Below are 17,417 nucleotides of genomic sequence, written 5' to 3'. Positions count from 1 at the left end.
TCCTTTTATACGGGGCTGATATTTGGGGTCATACCCTTTCTGAAAATATAGAACAAGTCCAGGCTCAATTTTGCAAAGATTTTATTGGTTTGAATAGGTCAACAAACAATTGCATGGCCATAGGGGAGGTTGGTAGATTAGAATTATGTGTAGAATATCATTTCAAGTGTGTTAAATACTGGTGTAAACTTATTCACATGCAATTGCATAGATATCCAAAAAAAATATTTATAATATGTTAAAAAGCCAGGATGATATCGGAAGGACAAATTGGGCTACTTCTGTTAAAAATCTGTTATTTAATTATGGATTTGGTTATGTCTGGGTGTATCAGGATGTTGGCAATGTTGGTGTCTTTTTACAACTGTTTAAAGATCGCCTTATTTGTTGTAACACGCAAAAATGGTCAGGGAGTTTATTCGACTCGTCTAGATGTGAAACATATAGAATGTATAAATCATTGCTTGAACCAGAAAAATATCTTTCGCTTAAAATACCATTCTTCTATAGAAAAGCATTTGCAAAGTTCAGATGTTCCAACCACAAGTTTCTTATTGAAACTGGACGACATCTTGGTATAGAGCATGGTCTTCGATATTGTATACATTGTCTAAATGTAGAAAACACACGTGTCATTGAAAACGAATTTCATGTATTTTTTTATTGTTCTAAATTTCACGAAGAACGTAACATCCATCTTTTTTCCTGGTATACAGGAAACAGAGAAGAAATATATTTTATTAATCTGACGAAAACAAATAATGATCTGACATTGAAGAAAATTGTATTATTTATATATATGTTAATGCGAAAAGTTTAAACATAAAACTATTCACAACTCATGCATGTAAAATATGACATGTCTGTATATTGTATTTTGGGCCGGTGGCCTTTATTTACAAAATAACTTGTCTTGTCTTCTAAAGACTACCGTTGGAGGGTCCGGGATGTTTAATGCGGTCTGATGTGTACATTTGCGGAAAATGTTTCCGGTGTATGTAACTAACCTTTGGTAGCGGTTTGTTTTTTATTTTAACCACGAGTGGTATTGTTGAAAAGCGCGTTTTGTATGTTTTTCTACGTACATTGTATAATGTCTTCTTGTGTTCTTTCTGCTTGACCTTCTCTTACTCGTTCTCCACAAATAAATCATTGTGAAGTCTGTTCACCAGTTTCTGTTTGATTCCCAGCTAAGTATGGTTTCCGCCTGCAACAATCTAGATGTGTTGAACCTTAACACCATTACTCTGCCCCGTGCGATACATGTGCACATCGTAGTCGCCGTAAATATGATACTCGTAGATCGATGCACGGTCCATTATGTCATGAGTGACAGATGTTTTATCAATGTTTTGTTTCGCTGATAACCCGATTATCAAAAACAGAAACATAAACAAGTACAAAAAAAACAGAATGGTTACTATTGATTATAAGACATGCGTGTGTACAAATGTAAATAATAAAAATATAAAATATGACAGTGCAGGTAAAAACATCATATTAATATAATACACTATGAGGTCATATACGTTTCAATTAATTTCACTGAAGTTTGCATATTTTATTCACAGCGCTGGTGTTGGGCGAACAGGAACATTTATTGCTCTTGACAACCTCATTTCACAAGCCAAGATGGAGAAATGCGTGAGACCTTTCCAGATGGTCGAGGCTTTGCGAGAACAAAGGGTCAGCATGGTCCAAACAAAGGTCACGTGATTATTACGATTTGTAAATGAATATTTCCGTGAATCATATAATAAGCTCGTGAATCATAAAATAACTACGTGAATCATAGAATACATACGTAAATCATAGAATACACACGTGAATCATATAATACATACGGGAATAATATAAAACATACATAATATATGCGTAAATGCAAGAATATAGATTTGAATCATAGACCACATACGTAAATCAAAGAATACATACTTGCAATCTAGAATACATATGTGAATCCCATAATATAATTGGGTCCTATAACACAAATGGGAATCATAGAGCACCTACGTGAATCATAGAATAATCATATAATATACACGTGAATTATAGCAGTATGCTTTACGTTATATTAATGCCTATTCAGGTGTTCAAAATAATCTTACACTATGTTAACAAAAAAATAATAGATGTGCGAATATTCATTCATGAGGCATATACACATTTAATAATCTCCCTCCCAAAACCAAAAACTGGTTCTACAAAGGAAACGAGATTGTTTTAATAAGACTCAGGCATTCAATGCAATCGAGCTAAAATACGCTTAACTTACTAAAACAAATCACGTTCACATATGCAATCTATGTGTATATTCCAAATATGTAATATGCCATACAGGAACAGTACGTCTACCTACACGAAGCCTTGGCAGAGGCTTTCCTGATTGGGACACAGCACGTTACGACCGGACAGTTCGAACGTGTCTACAACTACATGATGGGCCGTAACGATGACTCGACAGCCACCCGACTTGAACATCAGTTCGAAGTAATATATAGATAATAATAGAGTACTGACCAATCGCTTTTTAACATAACAGGTGAGGCTTAGAATTAAAAAAAAACGACGAGGCTTGTTGAGCACTTGCGCCCATATATTTGTTTCCTATTTTGTAGCTTATTGTTCTTTAAATATATAACATCTTGTTATCAAAATAGTTTGTTTTGTTGCACCTGATTCTAATTTACAAAAATGACGTAGATGGCTGCTTCTAAGTATTATGATCTGCCTCCAAACATTGACTGGTATAAAAGCTTTCTTTTGACTTAATATAAACATATAAACATATATTAGGCGCATAGTAATGTATGAATGATAAAGTATTAGTATCGTCGGTAGTATACTTTGAACAAAACTATGTCGCCGCCGTGCCCGTCTATAATTCGGTCTTCCTTCGCGTGTGCGTTCTTTGTATCCTATTCTTTGTTATTATTTAGCAGTTATACATTATAACTATATTTGACGGCGAGTAAACAAACTCAATGGAAATTTTAAAATGAAATAGTGGCATTATTTTAATTCAACTGAATTCTTAGTTGCTGCAAACAATTAGGCTTTATCTGCTCATTGATTAAAAGTTTTCATGTTCAAGACTTGATGCTATTTCCTCATTATAATTTGTGTTTCTTTTATACCTAATGATAAACTATGACATTTCTGCAGTGAAATTACAGCAATGAAAAGAACAAAATTGTTCTTTTCATTGGTGAAAACAACACATTTTCGGAATTCCGTTTTCTATTTTTAGATTATCATATCAAGATGTACTTCCATTGTTTATATCCTTGTTTATATTTTTCTATGATCACGAGTGAAATAAAATCGATAACCCACCGAATCCAACAAATTTTATTTAATGTTATGCTTTCTTTACCGTTTATTTACATTGTAAAATGAATTTAACTGAAGAATTTTCCTGGAATAATATGACGTCATTTCGTCAAGAAATGACGTGTTTAATGTACTTAGGCACGCCACGGGAGAGAGGGTCACTTTTCAGCGAAAGGAAAATTATAATTAATTATTTTCTTGAAAAAGGGGCATAAAAGAAACACACAATTTGTTCATGTATTAATATATTAATCCATTTCGAAGTGAATAACTATCATAACATCAGAATCATTGTTAACAGATCGGTTTTATCGGTTTCTTTCCCAATTAAGACTCACAAATCAACGCAATTTTATAATTTAAAAAGCATAGGAAACTAGATTAAGACTTCATATATCAATATAAAAGCTAACTTGCTACATACGATCTTATTTTTTTAAAGCACGTGTCATGACAATCACATGTTTGAAATGTTGACGATGTAAAATGTTCATATAAATTCATTATTTTGAATAAATAAAAGACAGTAAGTTTAATAGATATCAAAAGATTTCTTCACAATAATTTACAATTTCAGCTAGTGAGACAAAGTGTGGAACATCATCCAGTAGAGATACAAGAAGTGTCCAGTCAAGAAGCAGAATACGGCAATATTGAGACAGTCGGGACTGAAAGTAAGGCGCTTTACAAATGTTTGAAGAATGATTAATGTTTGCTTAATACGCAGTTTATGTGCACTGAATTGATTCTCGCTCTATGAACACGGGGTTTAATGCATGTTCGAAAAGTGTCGTCCCAGATTAGGCTATGCAGTTTGAGACAGAATTTTGTTTTAGAAGATACTTCCGTTAAACGAAAATTTTTATAAAAGCGGACATTGTCGTCCCTGATAAGCATATGCGGACTGTACAGGCTAACATGGGACGACACTTTGCGCACACCCGTTATGCTCCGTTTAAGAATGCATGCTTTGTGTTTACATTTGCAGTACACGCTTATCGACATCCACAGAATAGAAAAAGGGAACAGCCAATTGAACTCAATATCCCCGTACGTGAATTATAGTTATCGTTTCATGTAATGTCGTCTATATTCATGACGTGTTTATTTAAGTAATTTTCTTTTGTACTGCTCATGGATTCAAAAGAATGGACATGCCCACTAACCTTATTCGGTTACTTCAAGAAACCACGTAACTCGTATGAAACGAATAATGTTTATATGCGTTTTAAACTTCATGTGAACTGAAAGTAATAGTGTTCGTTTAACTATAACTTTGACTGTAATTTTAGCAGCGATCTTGGAAAACTGGGCTTTACTGAGCTAAATACACGCCCGAACACTGTCGGCCCAGATAAGTCCAAATAGGATTATTAGGAACGACACGTCTTACTTTTATTTTCTTCTTACAGGATATGTTTTTTCTCGGAGAAAATCCAGTTTAGGCGGAAAGTGTCGTCCGTGATAAGGGTGTACGCATTGCACAGGCTTATCCGGGACGACACTTTACGCACATGCATTGTTCCAAGTTTTTCAAGAATGTGGTTCAATTGATTGTCTCATTCGAACACTGTCCAATGTGTTTATTGTACAGACTTTCAGTGCAAAGAATGGAATATGTGTGGTTAGCAGACCGACGGAACCTCAGCTGTCGATGTTTTGGTATCATCTGCAACAACGTGGTATAGTAACGCTGATTGATATTGCATCGAATGGAAGTGAAACGGTACTTACATTTTTATTGAATTATTGTTTAACACAAACACAGCACACAAATGAAAGCCATTCGTTTAATAAGACACTTTACATTTTAGCCTCGTTCTTGGAAAACTAGGCGAAATGTATGTTCATAGGGTGTCGCCCCAAATTAGCCTGTGCAGTTCGCATTGGCTTATCAGGGACGTCACTTTCCGTGTTAATGGTATTTTACATTTAAAGGAAGTCTCTCCCAAGAGAAATTCCGGTTTGCGGACTACACATGCTAATCAGGCACGACACTGTGCGCATTAGGCTTAGTTTTCCTAGAACGTAGATTATTGTTCCCTACCGGTTTCACCGGAGGGGACTTATGGTTTGCGCTCTGTTCGTCTGTCTGTCTGTCTGTCTGTCTGTCACACTTTTCTAGATTATGTGATGACTTTAAAAGTTTTTCATATTTGTTCATGAAAATTGAAAAATGGATATATGCCAATATGGAAATTATGCACGTCATTTCATTTTGTTCCTACGGCAAAAATTATGGTTGCTATGGCAACAAATAAAAAAAATCTGACCATGGTGGAGCCGGTAGGGGACATACATTGCTTGGCAATAGTCTTGTTTTATTATAACAACGGTTATGATACATCGTACACTAATATATGGATTGTGTTTATTGCACTAATCTTGGGCATTGAATGGAATGTAAGTTTATCTTAACAATATAGCGTCAATAAAATGTGTGAAGTAGTAAGAATTTACGCTAATGTTCTTTATTATATAAGTATATTTAACTTGCATCGACAGAAATACGTACTCAAAGATGGAACAGACGGGGAACATATAGAAAACGGAGCTCTGTCTGTAATTAAAGAGTCGCTACACAACGGATTTGTTGAAATAACTTATTCCGTGAAGAAAAACGCGAACGAGGTATGTTTCAAGAATTATTTAAACAGTTGATATTGTTTCAAATATATGATTACTTCACAGCATTCGGAAGCTTGATTTCGTTCTTGTTAATGATAATACAATATAAAACAATATTAATATCACACTTTAAAATCAATAAAACAAATTACTCATTCTTCCTATTTACACTTCCTGCTGTACCTAGTTTATATCGATATTTAAGTTGTATTGCTGCATGCACACGCTTAAGTAAACACGTTATATAAATCTCCACCAATTGCTAGTTGCCTTAACTGGTTATACGTGCTTAATTCTTTACCGTACCACGGAAATGTTTGGAGAAGAATTCATTTAAGTTTTGTGTATCTTGTTCTTTTATTGCATTAATGTAATTCATGTCATGTTCAATATATTTTCCTAACACTATTTAAACCAAAACTATAGAGTGGCTTCGACAAAACCATCAAACACTTTGTGTTGACTTCATGGAAAGGAGATGATACACACACAGAGAGGACATCACTACTCAAGATGATAGAGGCGGTGCACACATGGCAACCGGAAATGAAAGAAGACAAGCCGATATTAATACTCGACAAGTTAGTACAGTCACATGACATCCCAGGGTGGTTCTGGAAAAAGGGGTTACATACAGGATACTAGGTTAGCGTTGAATACAGAGAAGTTTATGTTGCGAGGCTTAGAACGCCGGGAGCGCGAGTCTTGTCGAGCGCTTTCGGTGTTCGAGCCGAGCAACATAAACTTCTCTGTATTCAACGCTAATCCTAGTATTCTATTTATCCCATTTGATTTTTTTTCAACGTGACATTTAACATAACTAGATCTAATAACCTTAGCCTAACAATTAGTCTAATTCATTCTTAAAAATCGCTTAAAATCTAACGAATGTAACCATGCGTAGTGATAAAATGTATTTGTTCTGGTACGCAAAATAGTCTTAAGAAAATTCACACACACATTGTAAAACTAGTAAAAATATCACCATATGCCTCGATTCAATTTTACGCAGCATGCGAATTGTAACACATTACGACCGCGAAAAGAAAATTTTACTTTACTTTAATTCATTTTATTTTCGAAAGAAAATGATCAAAATCCAATATGACGGCGATTGCTCCTGACAAAATGATTGTCGATGTCAACATAGATTCTACATGTACACTATCGACGAGCAAACAGACAATTGCAGCGACTGACACTTTATTTGACTTAATAGACAGTGGTAATACGTTTTCCGACTTAGGACGACGAATTTAATGACACACAGAACGTGTTTTTTATATAATATTATGGGTATGCCGTGTGTGATCCAATACATTAATGACCCCCATGTTAAAATCATTTCCCCGACCGAGAACAGGGAAAGACAAAAGTACAAACAAAAACCAAAACACGTTCGAACTAGTATCTTACCTTTAATAATCCATCTAATAATCCATTTAACTCAATAATTGGCGATTTTGCATCTAGGGTCTTTAATAATTGTTTTAGCATAGTTAAATAAAGACCCTCATGCCATCCTATCACTATAGTCCAGTCAAAATATCCCCAAAATAGCCATAACCTTAAAAAAATTGCAACAGAAACGAAACCTTTAAATTTACCATCTAGGATCTATTACATATCAAATAAAAAAAATCTAGAAAAATCTAAGCAGGGGAAATATTGTAAAAAAATGAAAATATTTACTAGGTAAACACTTAATATTTCAGATAGAAATTGCCTGCTACAGCTAAATAGTGTTCAGAAGAGCAGTTTCATTTCAATATTTGAACATAATCCGGTACACAGAAAGTAGCAAATAATATAAAAATATATTCTTTTGCTATCTGTGCATGTATTTAAAGCGAGATAAATATACATTAAACATTATACAATAATGAAGAAGTGGGTGGGGCAACGAACATAACCTCAATAGGATATATGACTGCCACATTACGTTCATGTTTGACCACAAGTATCAGGCGCATGTAATAAAGTCTTTAACACAAATGTTAAACCAGGTTCTTATAATTCCAAGTCTGAGTCAGAATCGTCTGATTCCCGTCTACATGTTGTGTTAGTGCAACTAACACCCTGGCACTCTGAACATCCAGTTGTACATTCAAGTCCGTTTTTTCTACATGTGCATTTTTTAGAATCGCAATTTCGTTTGCATCTGCATTTAATCATGTTAAGAAGGTTCTCTGGGGCAGGCGGCAAATCTGTTTTCAATGGTAGAAGTCTGTCGTTATTAAGAGCCCAACCCCATTCAGTTGGCAGCAGTCGTGGGTCAGCTCCTATCCACTCCTGGACTTGAAAATATGAGCGCACGCTGTGATACTTAGCCGACCTAGAGGTAGGTGGTAATGTTTGGGCCTGCACATGGGTTGTACTTGTCATTACCTTCCGCGTGCGTAAATTTCCTGAAGCGTAACATGTCTAACCCTTCCTCGTCCAATCCACCATACAGACTAACAAGTATCTTTTCTCCATTGCTTACTATGCTTTCTTCAGTGGACTGTTCTATGAATGTCTCCGCAAGTGTAACAAGATCTGTATCACCCAAAAACTTTTTCAGTGCCGCTCCTTTGCTTATGCCATACATCTGTGAGGTAGTATCACATCCAGTGAGGGCATGTATTACAGGCAGGATATGGGAACAGCTGAGACCTAATACCCGTTTTGTCTTCTGAATATGCCAAACTCGCAATCCCTTGGAGGCTGTAGCACTGGTTGCTGACTTGAAGAATACCGATCTGCTGGGTGAAGTGAAATGCAACAGAAGTACAAGTAAATCCGTATCTTCACCAATAATTGTTACATTTGATTTTTCCGCTAATTTGAGAGAAGTTTCTACAATCAACCGATCAGCATCATGGACAGCGTGAACACAACGATATCCGTGTTCTTCTAATTCTGTTCCCAACATGAAAATGAAATTCTGTTTATTTTCTGGGTTTGACAAGAACTTCTCTTTTCGTGAAGCCAATGGAGTGCATTTTGTAAAGTAGACTTTTGGTCCAACAACACCATGCGTTCGCCTGATATGTGCTGTGTCTTTTGTTGTTGGTCCTGACAGATAACCATCAAACACAATCACTGCATTGGAATACCTTCCAGCTATGTAGCTTATATAGGCTTTACAGATTTCAGCAAATGTCATTCCCAACTTCCACGGCAAATGATGAAGAAGAAATCCACCATCAAGCACATAAGTTAAGTTTACAGTGTCAGATTCCTCACATGCACTACAGTCACCAAGTTTCCATATCGCATCAGCCAGTAAGGACTTTTGAGACTTTCGAATGAGTCCAGTAGTATCAAACAATGCAGATGGTACACTACAAAGCTCATATGAAAATATACTCGGAATGTCATCAGCAAATCTTTCGGCTGCTGTAGATAGTCTTTGAAACAGTAATTGTGGATCAACTTTCACAACGTCATCTGTCTTGGTCCGCGGTGCAGCGTCCAGAATAACCGCCCTTTTGTTCCGTTTAAATGTGATTTCAAAAGCATCTTGTCCCATCATAGACTGGACAATACCATCCCCAACACTTTTAGCCTTATGTACATTCATGTTTTCTGAGGAGGTGACACCAGTTTCTATATTGTACAAAAGAGGATCCTTACGAAATGGGGTTCTTTCTTCTAGAAAGGACACGAATGTTTGTGTGTCCTTGTAGTCTCTCTCATTGCGAGTTTTCCCAAATTCCTTATTATGTTGTGGACTGGACTGAAATTCTTTCTCACAGAAAGATTGCATTGCATTGTTCATTTCAACACATGTAGGCATGGATAAAAGCCATTGTGTACGTTGGCTTTCTGACATACCCTTACCACGTGTCATTCCACCTGTAGTTTTTGCACTTCTCATTAGGACTTGCTCAATAACAAGGTCTGGTGACAAGCCTGCCCAGTATCTGTCACTTCGTCTCACAACTTGTAAACCATTTTGAAATGCTTGACAAACATTTGGATGGCTTTCGGGAAGTTTCTGCATAGTTTCCAAATAGTGGTATACAGATTTCAAGTATAAGTTGTGTCCTGCTGCAGCAAAATACGGTAACATTTCATGAAGGGACTGCAGACTCAATTCCCAGTTACCAGTACGCTCAGCAAATACAAACTGTCTATAGATGTCAATTATTTCCAGATACTGGATCCACAATGCTGCTGTTGGGTACACTTTCAGACGAGATTTTGTGTCCAACCAGGATCGAAATCACTTTTCTAAAAGTTCATTGTCATACACATCTTGTGGTAGATTTTTACCAGATACAAGCTTTTCATAGAGGTCAGTCATTGTTTGCATGCTGGGAGACACAGTGCAGCTAATTCCTTCAAATGTACTTTCTTCATTATTGCAGTTTTTTTTACTTGGAGTTGCTGGTGTGTTGTTATTGTCATCAATAGGGTTTTCTACAGAACTAATTATTTCCTCACGCATCAAAAGAATACATAGGGCAGTTGAGGCTAACGAGTGTCCGCGAACAGCTCTTGCAACTGCTTTCCCGCTCATAATGTGTGGCACAGTATTTGGAGCATACACTGTTTCAAACAATTCATTAAATCATGTGCCTGACATGAGTTGGCCAATGCATCCCAGAAAGCTCATTATGCAGTGAAATCCGCCTAGTCGAACTACCATGTCCTTTAGCAAAGTACCATCATTAGCTTTGGATACAATTGTTACTGCTTTCCAATACAATGGTTGATCAAATGTGACAACCGCGGTTTGCTTGTACTTGTATGCATGGCTGGAAATATACTGAAGCGTTGTGAAAACGCATGACATGTCGTTCGGATCCATATCAATCATAGGTAGCAGGATAACCGATGATTTACCTGGGTGTTCACCTTTACTTATCATCTGCATAAGTCCTGACCATTCGGGTCCAGGTTTCCTGTGTGGCCAAGTGATCTGCGCAAGAAATGAAATTTTGTTGTAAGCATCATATATACGAGTTTTATTCTGTAATGTTATCTCTGACAATTTCAGTGAAGGCTTTGAATTACATGGTGCTGTGTAATATTGTTTATTTATCCTTCCAATTGACAAGAGATCCTCAGTTGTAAGGCGCCTTCTTGCCACTGGTTTATAACCAAAGTTTCCCGGTGTAACACAGGCAATCATACCCATACCATGAAAGGTATTGTGTCCATCCAAAGTCCGTAGATTATGGTCAACATTGTCACCCACATATTGAATGAACATGTCTTCATGATAGTTTTCAATATTTGTATTGTTTGTAAAAACTGCACTTGACTCGAACATCTGCACTTCAGAGTAAGACACACAAAATCCAAGGCTATTCAACACATCAATGAGATACCTTAACGCAAAATGATGATGGAGCTGAACAGCCAACCCCAACTGTAATGGAGCTATGATAGTTCTAGGTCGACAAGCTTGCATAATGGCTTGACCTATTGAGCACAATTTTACATCAGAATCCTTCCCCGAAAATATTTCTCTTAAAAAGATTAATAAGCTTTCAGGCACAAACTGCTTATTGGCGATATCATCCGGATTTGGATAAACTGATTTGTCACTTTTTACATCCTTGATATCATTTTGAATTAACTTAGCTGCTGTTTTTAAAAGAGTCACTTTTTGGGCCTCGGCATTATCTAACTTTCCTTGTGAATAGAAGTCATGTAATATTGAAGCTGCAGTTCTTGTAAAGGTGACCACATCTACTTTCCCATTTATGTCTGTGATTATAACTGAATCAACAAAATGTTCCTTTAATTTCTGCTTAGTATATTGTACACCATATGCATTTTCTCCACAAATATTTTTCATTTGGTCAACTAAATCTGTAACTGTTATTTTCTCATCGTCACTTTCTTTTAATGATGAGATCACTTGTTGAAAAGCTAGATGTGCTGCTTCGTTCGTGGGTCTGCCTCGTATTGGTGATGTCATCGTCATAGGTTCGGTAACACTGCGGAAATTTGTTGGCATATCTTTAAATGTTCTAAAATTGATGCTACAGGACTGGTGGTAAACTGCATCAACTGCTGGTAGGTCATTTACATATTCTATCCTGCCCCGGACCTTATCAGCCCAATCTTCTCCTCTAGCTGAACACAACTCTGTTATAGTTTTTTGAAACTCTAATGTCCTTACTGGAAAAACATCCAAACCGCGTTTTCTGTCATTGTATTTAGCAGAATGACCACAAAATATACAATGTTCTAGACCTCACAAATCTGGTGTTTGGACTAAGGTTTTCTTTTGTATCGCGAACAATAACATTAGCATTTGTGTACGTCTTTCGACATGCAATGTGAACAAAATTTCCTGGAACAGCCTGAACATTATCCTGTCTCTTCAAGCTAGCATCATTTATTCCACTGCATCCTTTTACTGTAAGTTTAGAGCCTTGGTTGTCTTCAACTGCATGGTGACATATACAGCAAATCATGATATCCATTCTGTAATATAAAGAGGAGAAAACTGTTAGGTTTATGTTACACACTTACTGATTTTTTTTTTCATTACTGCATTTATCTTTAATAATATATAAACTTTGAACCTGTACACTTGTATAACACCATATTTATAAGTATAATGTTGGTCTGATTCTAGTTTCAAAATAGGGCATGCGTGGTAAGAAGTTATAGTAGATTTCTTGATATTGTTGAACGATAAATTATATTAATTTTATTATTTTTGACACAATAATACTCACATGTCAGGATTTCTACCATTATCCGCAAGACATCAGGTAAATCACTTCCATGTTATTGTCTGAAATACATAATACAAAAAATAGAAATGTTTTTTATGGGAGCAATTTTGTTAGAAAGCAAATTGCTTGTTATCATGTCTGGTAATGGTCACCGTAAACATGAGTGAATCTGGCTGATGCAAGTATTCATGAAGCTTCCAACATGAAAGCCCAAAGAAGGATGACAACAGAAGACCAATAACTTTAATTAACATGAGCTTTAACAATGATCCATTAATGACAATTTCATGTATGTATTTTAGATTGCATAGATAACTAGATTGGCAAAAATATATTGGATTCACTAATTTTCTGTCATTTATTTCAAAACCCAGGAAATACTTACAAAAACAGACTGGTCACCAAATGCTTTGTCAATTGTCTGAACATCTGTCACACACCTGCTGGATTCAACTGAAATATAAAGGAAAGGAAAAAAATAAGTATTTTATGTTGTATTGGTAGCTATAGACTTTTTAAGTAATAAGCAAATGAGTAGAGTCAAAATTGAAATTTTGACACAAAGCGCTTCCGTACTTGAGTTTTTATGCAGTAGCTGCATTCCCGCGGACAACGTTTCAACCGAAAATGTGTGTTTAGTGGTGATTATGATTGATTTTTTTATAAATGCAACTTATATCTTGTGCGTTTGAAAGAAGAATGCCACTCAAAGCGAGAAAATATTACTAAATAATGTTGTTCAATCGTAAACCGCGAAAACATGTAACATTTGTATTTTTGCACTTTAAATGGCTTAACATACTTGTCGCACAAGAGATATGACCTTTAAATGACAAAAACTCACCCGTAAAGTTGTTTTTTCTAAACAAATCAAGCACGAATCCCATTTAAATCACCAACGACCTTCATCGACGCTGTTGTCATCGTTTACAACCACCGAAAAATCCTCCGAGTTGAAGAGTAGCTTAAGTACGGTGGGGTATTTGGACAATTCTTTAATTTATATAATAGGAAAAATAAACTCGATTATTTTCATATTTCCCCTGCTTCGATTTTTCTAGATCTTTCATATTTGTTTAATAACTATATAAGAGCAATAAAAAATGTAAAACAATTTCTGTTGCAATTTTTTTAAGGTCAAACTGTAAAATGACTGGACTACTATTTTCAAATGAATTTATGAACGCGATAAACTTTCTGATTCGTCACACGCTACGTCATGTACTCTATGTACATTACTGCTGTTAAAACGAACCGGAGCAGTTTATCAAATAATAGCCGTTGGTAAACTCGGATGCATTTGCAGATTTCTGCATACAAACATAATTATGTTTTAAATTGCACAATGTTATTTGTCTATGATAAATGCTCTTATTGTGTACAAGAAAATAATTTAAATATATAAATACACAAAGAATGGAAAACATTCCATTACACAACAGATAAATCAGTTGATATACCCGTGTACGAAATGGGACGTTTCGAATTCCAGTGTGCTGCTATTTATGCCATCTTATACTTTACACAGCTCTATGATTAACGTGAATTAAATCGTATAGCAAATATTGCAGATTATTTATGAATTGTGCGATATTTGTATGGCTTGTTGTACATTCTTAAATGTCAAAAGTATATGCATGGATTATAAACAATTCACATTACACGAAATAAGGAAAATGTGATATATTGACAATTCAAATACTGTATGTCGATATACAGTACATTAACATGTGAAATAAGTCGCGTTTATAATAAATCGTCATTTTTTTTTGGGGGGGGGGGAAATGACGCAAAAAGTGTCATTTTATGACGCCATCAATCATCTGATATATTATACGGATGGCGAAAAATTATGTCATATGACTAGATTTAAAGGTTGAACGTCGTATAATTTTGAAGCTTAAGTTTTCTCGACTTTATTAATTATGAAAAATCATTCAGTGATAAAGTAAAAAAAAGTCTGTGCACGCGACAGGTATATCCCACAGTGTTGAAGAAGACAGGCAAGTATATTCCACAACGTGTTATACCGTCAATGTCGCGGTGAAAATTGGATAAAAGCCTGTATGTAAAGTGTCATCACAGATAAGCCTATTCAGGCCGCACACTGGACGACACTTTCCGCCTAGACTAGATTTTCGTTTTGATGAGAATGTCTTTGAAGGAAAAACTCCATAACAGCAGCAAGTTTCGTCATGGATTAGCCTGTCTTTACTGCACATGCTTATCTAAAACGACACTTTACGCGCATGCATTTAGCCCAGTGTTTCCCAAATTATTCTCATATTTATATTTCATACTATACGCTAACTAAACAGATAGGTTTCTCAATACTTAATACTCGAAAAATGTTATCTTATTCAAGCGTACATATCTTGTTCAACTACGCTTTGTCCGCAATACATGAGGTTTTCCTATATTCAATTATTTACAGTGCCTGTTTCCAGAAATGCGGTGTCGTGGCTGTTTTGATTAACGAGATTTATCGCATATCAGCACAGCATGGACACATTAACATCTTAGAATCTGTCAAGACGATGGTGCAAGGAAAAAGTCTTCTTATCCACAGCAAGGCATGTTTATTTGATAAAACATTTGGCATTTAAGTTGTAAATGAACTTTCAGACGAAGGCAACTTTAAGTATGGTAACAAGTTGCGTCTTAAACCCCGATTATTACGGAAGTATGAACCGTTGTTTTGCTTTTCAAACTCACAATAAAACAAATTGTATATATTTTCTAGATGCAGCTGAAGTTCTGTTATGACGTCATATTGGACTATGTGGAGCAGCAAGCCACATATCAGAATTATTAATGATACAAGAAATGTAACACATGGTTTTGTACTCATGAGCTATGGATCTCTTTTCTTTATAAAATCGTCTTGGATAGAGGTGTTCTCATCTGGCGATGCTGGCTCGAGTTTAAATATAAAGAAGTGAAACTTCAGCTGCTGGAGCAGTATTGCATTCTTATTATATACCATTGGTTGGTCCTTTATTGCCAAAAACAGTACGAAACAACACACACACATAAAAGAATAAAGCTGGGGTCACTGCCTTGGAACGCTCAATGCAAAGCATTGGGGGTTGAAACCGGTTTTAGAGCGCTCAACCTCACACGTAACCAGCAATATTCATGACACATATAAGTGTAAACAAAATTTAACCTGATAGCATTGAAACACAAATTACAATGATAAAAGGGAATTAAAACGCATCCAGTTCAATTACTATTTCATAACTCAATGGTAAGAAGGAGACCAGAGCAACAGAGTTACAACTTTTTGAGGAACGATGAAATGTAATTGTAAAGAAGTGTCAACTACATTCCTTCTTTATACAAAAAGATTTAAGAATGTAGCATCATATAGTTGATATTTTTAAGATCATCATCGTGCAAATACAGGAAGAAGTAGCAATATTGGGTTAAACCGATCCTTATTACATAGTTTAGTTTTTAATGTGACTGCTAAACAATAAATCAATCAGACAAGAAACGCCAGTCAGAGAAAACATATTAATAAAGTTTAACGATATTAACCCGATGACCTATGCATGTACCCAAAACAGTGAACGTGGATCGGATGACGTTATTTTAAAGCGATGACACGATGACGTCACCAGTAAAAAATCCAATATGATTAAAGAAGCAGTACTGTAAAATAATTTTTTTAAAGGGAAATGTTTCCTATAACAAGTTCAAATTCGGATTATGTGTCTTATTGCCGGCACGCGCTCCCATTCAAACGCTCATTTTTGTACTCGTCACCCTAAACCGCGAACGAAAAAAAAAATTGCTCCCGGAACGGGCTACATGCTACTATACTGCCTGTTCATATTTCTGTTTTTTGCGTCTTTATTTGAATTATGCTTTTTCCTAGAATCAAACTGTATTTTTGTGTCATCATCGGATATATATGAACAATGGAAATAGAGCAAATGTACATTACAATGAACGCTATTTAGAAATGTCGGTGTTAATAGCTACTCACAGCTAATGTTATTTTGTTAATATGTCTAACTGATAATATATACAATTAGTATTGAAATTGCATTGTATTGTACAGATTTATTGTTTATAAGGTATTGTGTACACATTACTCAAATGATTCATGATCTCGATGTATAACTATTGCATATATATATGTAAAGATATGTCACCCCCCTCCTACCGAGCTTGTAAACATGGAATGTTTTTGAACACTCCATTTAATAGTTTCCCTTTGTATCTTGTATTATAGTTACAATATCTAACACTACTATTATCTGTTTACGTTATGGATGATATCACTGTTCCCTACTGGAACAGGACAATATTGTTAGAACTCGTTTTGTTATGTTGCCCTTACTGTATACCTTGTATACTTGTGTAAATAAAGAGTTGTTCTGTTCTTCTGTTATAAAGAAACGCATTCAAATTAATGACTATGTAATTACTCAATGGAAGGAAGGAGTCCAGAGCAATAGAGTTACAACTTTTGAGGAACGACTAAATGACATCGCGAACAAGTGTCAACTACATCCATTCGTTATTCATAAAATTTTAAGAATCTAGCAACATAGAGTTAATATTACGATTAAGATCATCATCGTTCAAATACAGAAAGAAGTAGCAATATTGGGTGTAAAAACGCCATATTACATAGCTTGTTGTTTATATGACTGCTAAGAAACGCCCGTCAAAGAGAAAATATTGATAAAGATTAACGATATAACCCTGATGACCTATGCATGTAGATTACGTATATAGAAGCGATGAAACGATTAC

The 17,417-nt window shown here is 35.5% G+C and overlaps 2 protein-coding genes across 11 annotated transcripts in view; one reads left to right on the top strand and one right to left on the bottom strand.

Moving 5' to 3' along the window:
• Positions 1-17,040, top strand: part of LOC127842840 (receptor-type tyrosine-protein phosphatase epsilon-like) — a 569,039-nt gene extending 551,999 nt beyond the window's left edge. For all 10 annotated transcript variants that reach the window (XM_052372601.1, XM_052372598.1, XM_052372600.1 and 7 more), the window contains 9 exons: positions 1,572-1,707; positions 2,341-2,490; positions 3,911-4,007; positions 4,322-4,383; positions 4,928-5,059; positions 5,839-5,964; positions 6,388-6,542; positions 15,082-15,220; positions 15,391-17,040. In XM_052372601.1, the coding sequence (XP_052228561.1) occupies positions 1,572-1,707; positions 2,341-2,490; positions 3,911-4,007; positions 4,322-4,383; positions 4,928-5,059; positions 5,839-5,964; positions 6,388-6,542; positions 15,082-15,220; positions 15,391-15,462 (1,069 nt within the window). In that variant the 3' untranslated portion in view covers positions 15,463-17,040. The remainder of the gene's footprint in view (positions 1-1,571; positions 1,708-2,340; positions 2,491-3,910; positions 4,008-4,321; positions 4,384-4,927; positions 5,060-5,838; positions 5,965-6,387; positions 6,543-15,081; positions 15,221-15,390) is intronic.
• On the bottom strand, positions 7,397-13,592 carry LOC127842843 (uncharacterized). Its single transcript, XM_052372606.1, has 4 exons — positions 13,492-13,592; positions 13,033-13,100; positions 12,648-12,706; positions 7,397-12,390 (listed from the first exon to the last, which is right to left on the bottom strand). Exon 4 carries the CDS (start codon positions 10,016-10,018, stop codon positions 8,297-8,299), a length of 1,722 nt encoding a protein of 573 aa, XP_052228566.1. The 5' UTR covers positions 10,019-12,390; positions 12,648-12,706; positions 13,033-13,100; positions 13,492-13,592; the 3' UTR covers positions 7,397-8,296.
• Positions 17,041-17,417: the final 377 nt, after the last annotated feature.

The sequence above is a fragment of the Dreissena polymorpha genome, chromosome 8 (assembly GCF_020536995.1).
Source record: "Dreissena polymorpha isolate Duluth1 chromosome 8, UMN_Dpol_1.0, whole genome shotgun sequence".
NCBI lineage: Eukaryota > Metazoa > Mollusca > Bivalvia > Myida > Dreissenidae > Dreissena > Dreissena polymorpha.
This window is presented reverse-complemented; position numbering and strand designations above follow the sequence as displayed.

Coding starts and splice junctions, on each gene's coding strand:
- LOC127842843 (XM_052372606.1), bottom strand. CDS start 10,018: ATGTTACCGTATTTTGCTGCAGCAGGACACAACTTATACTTGAAATCT.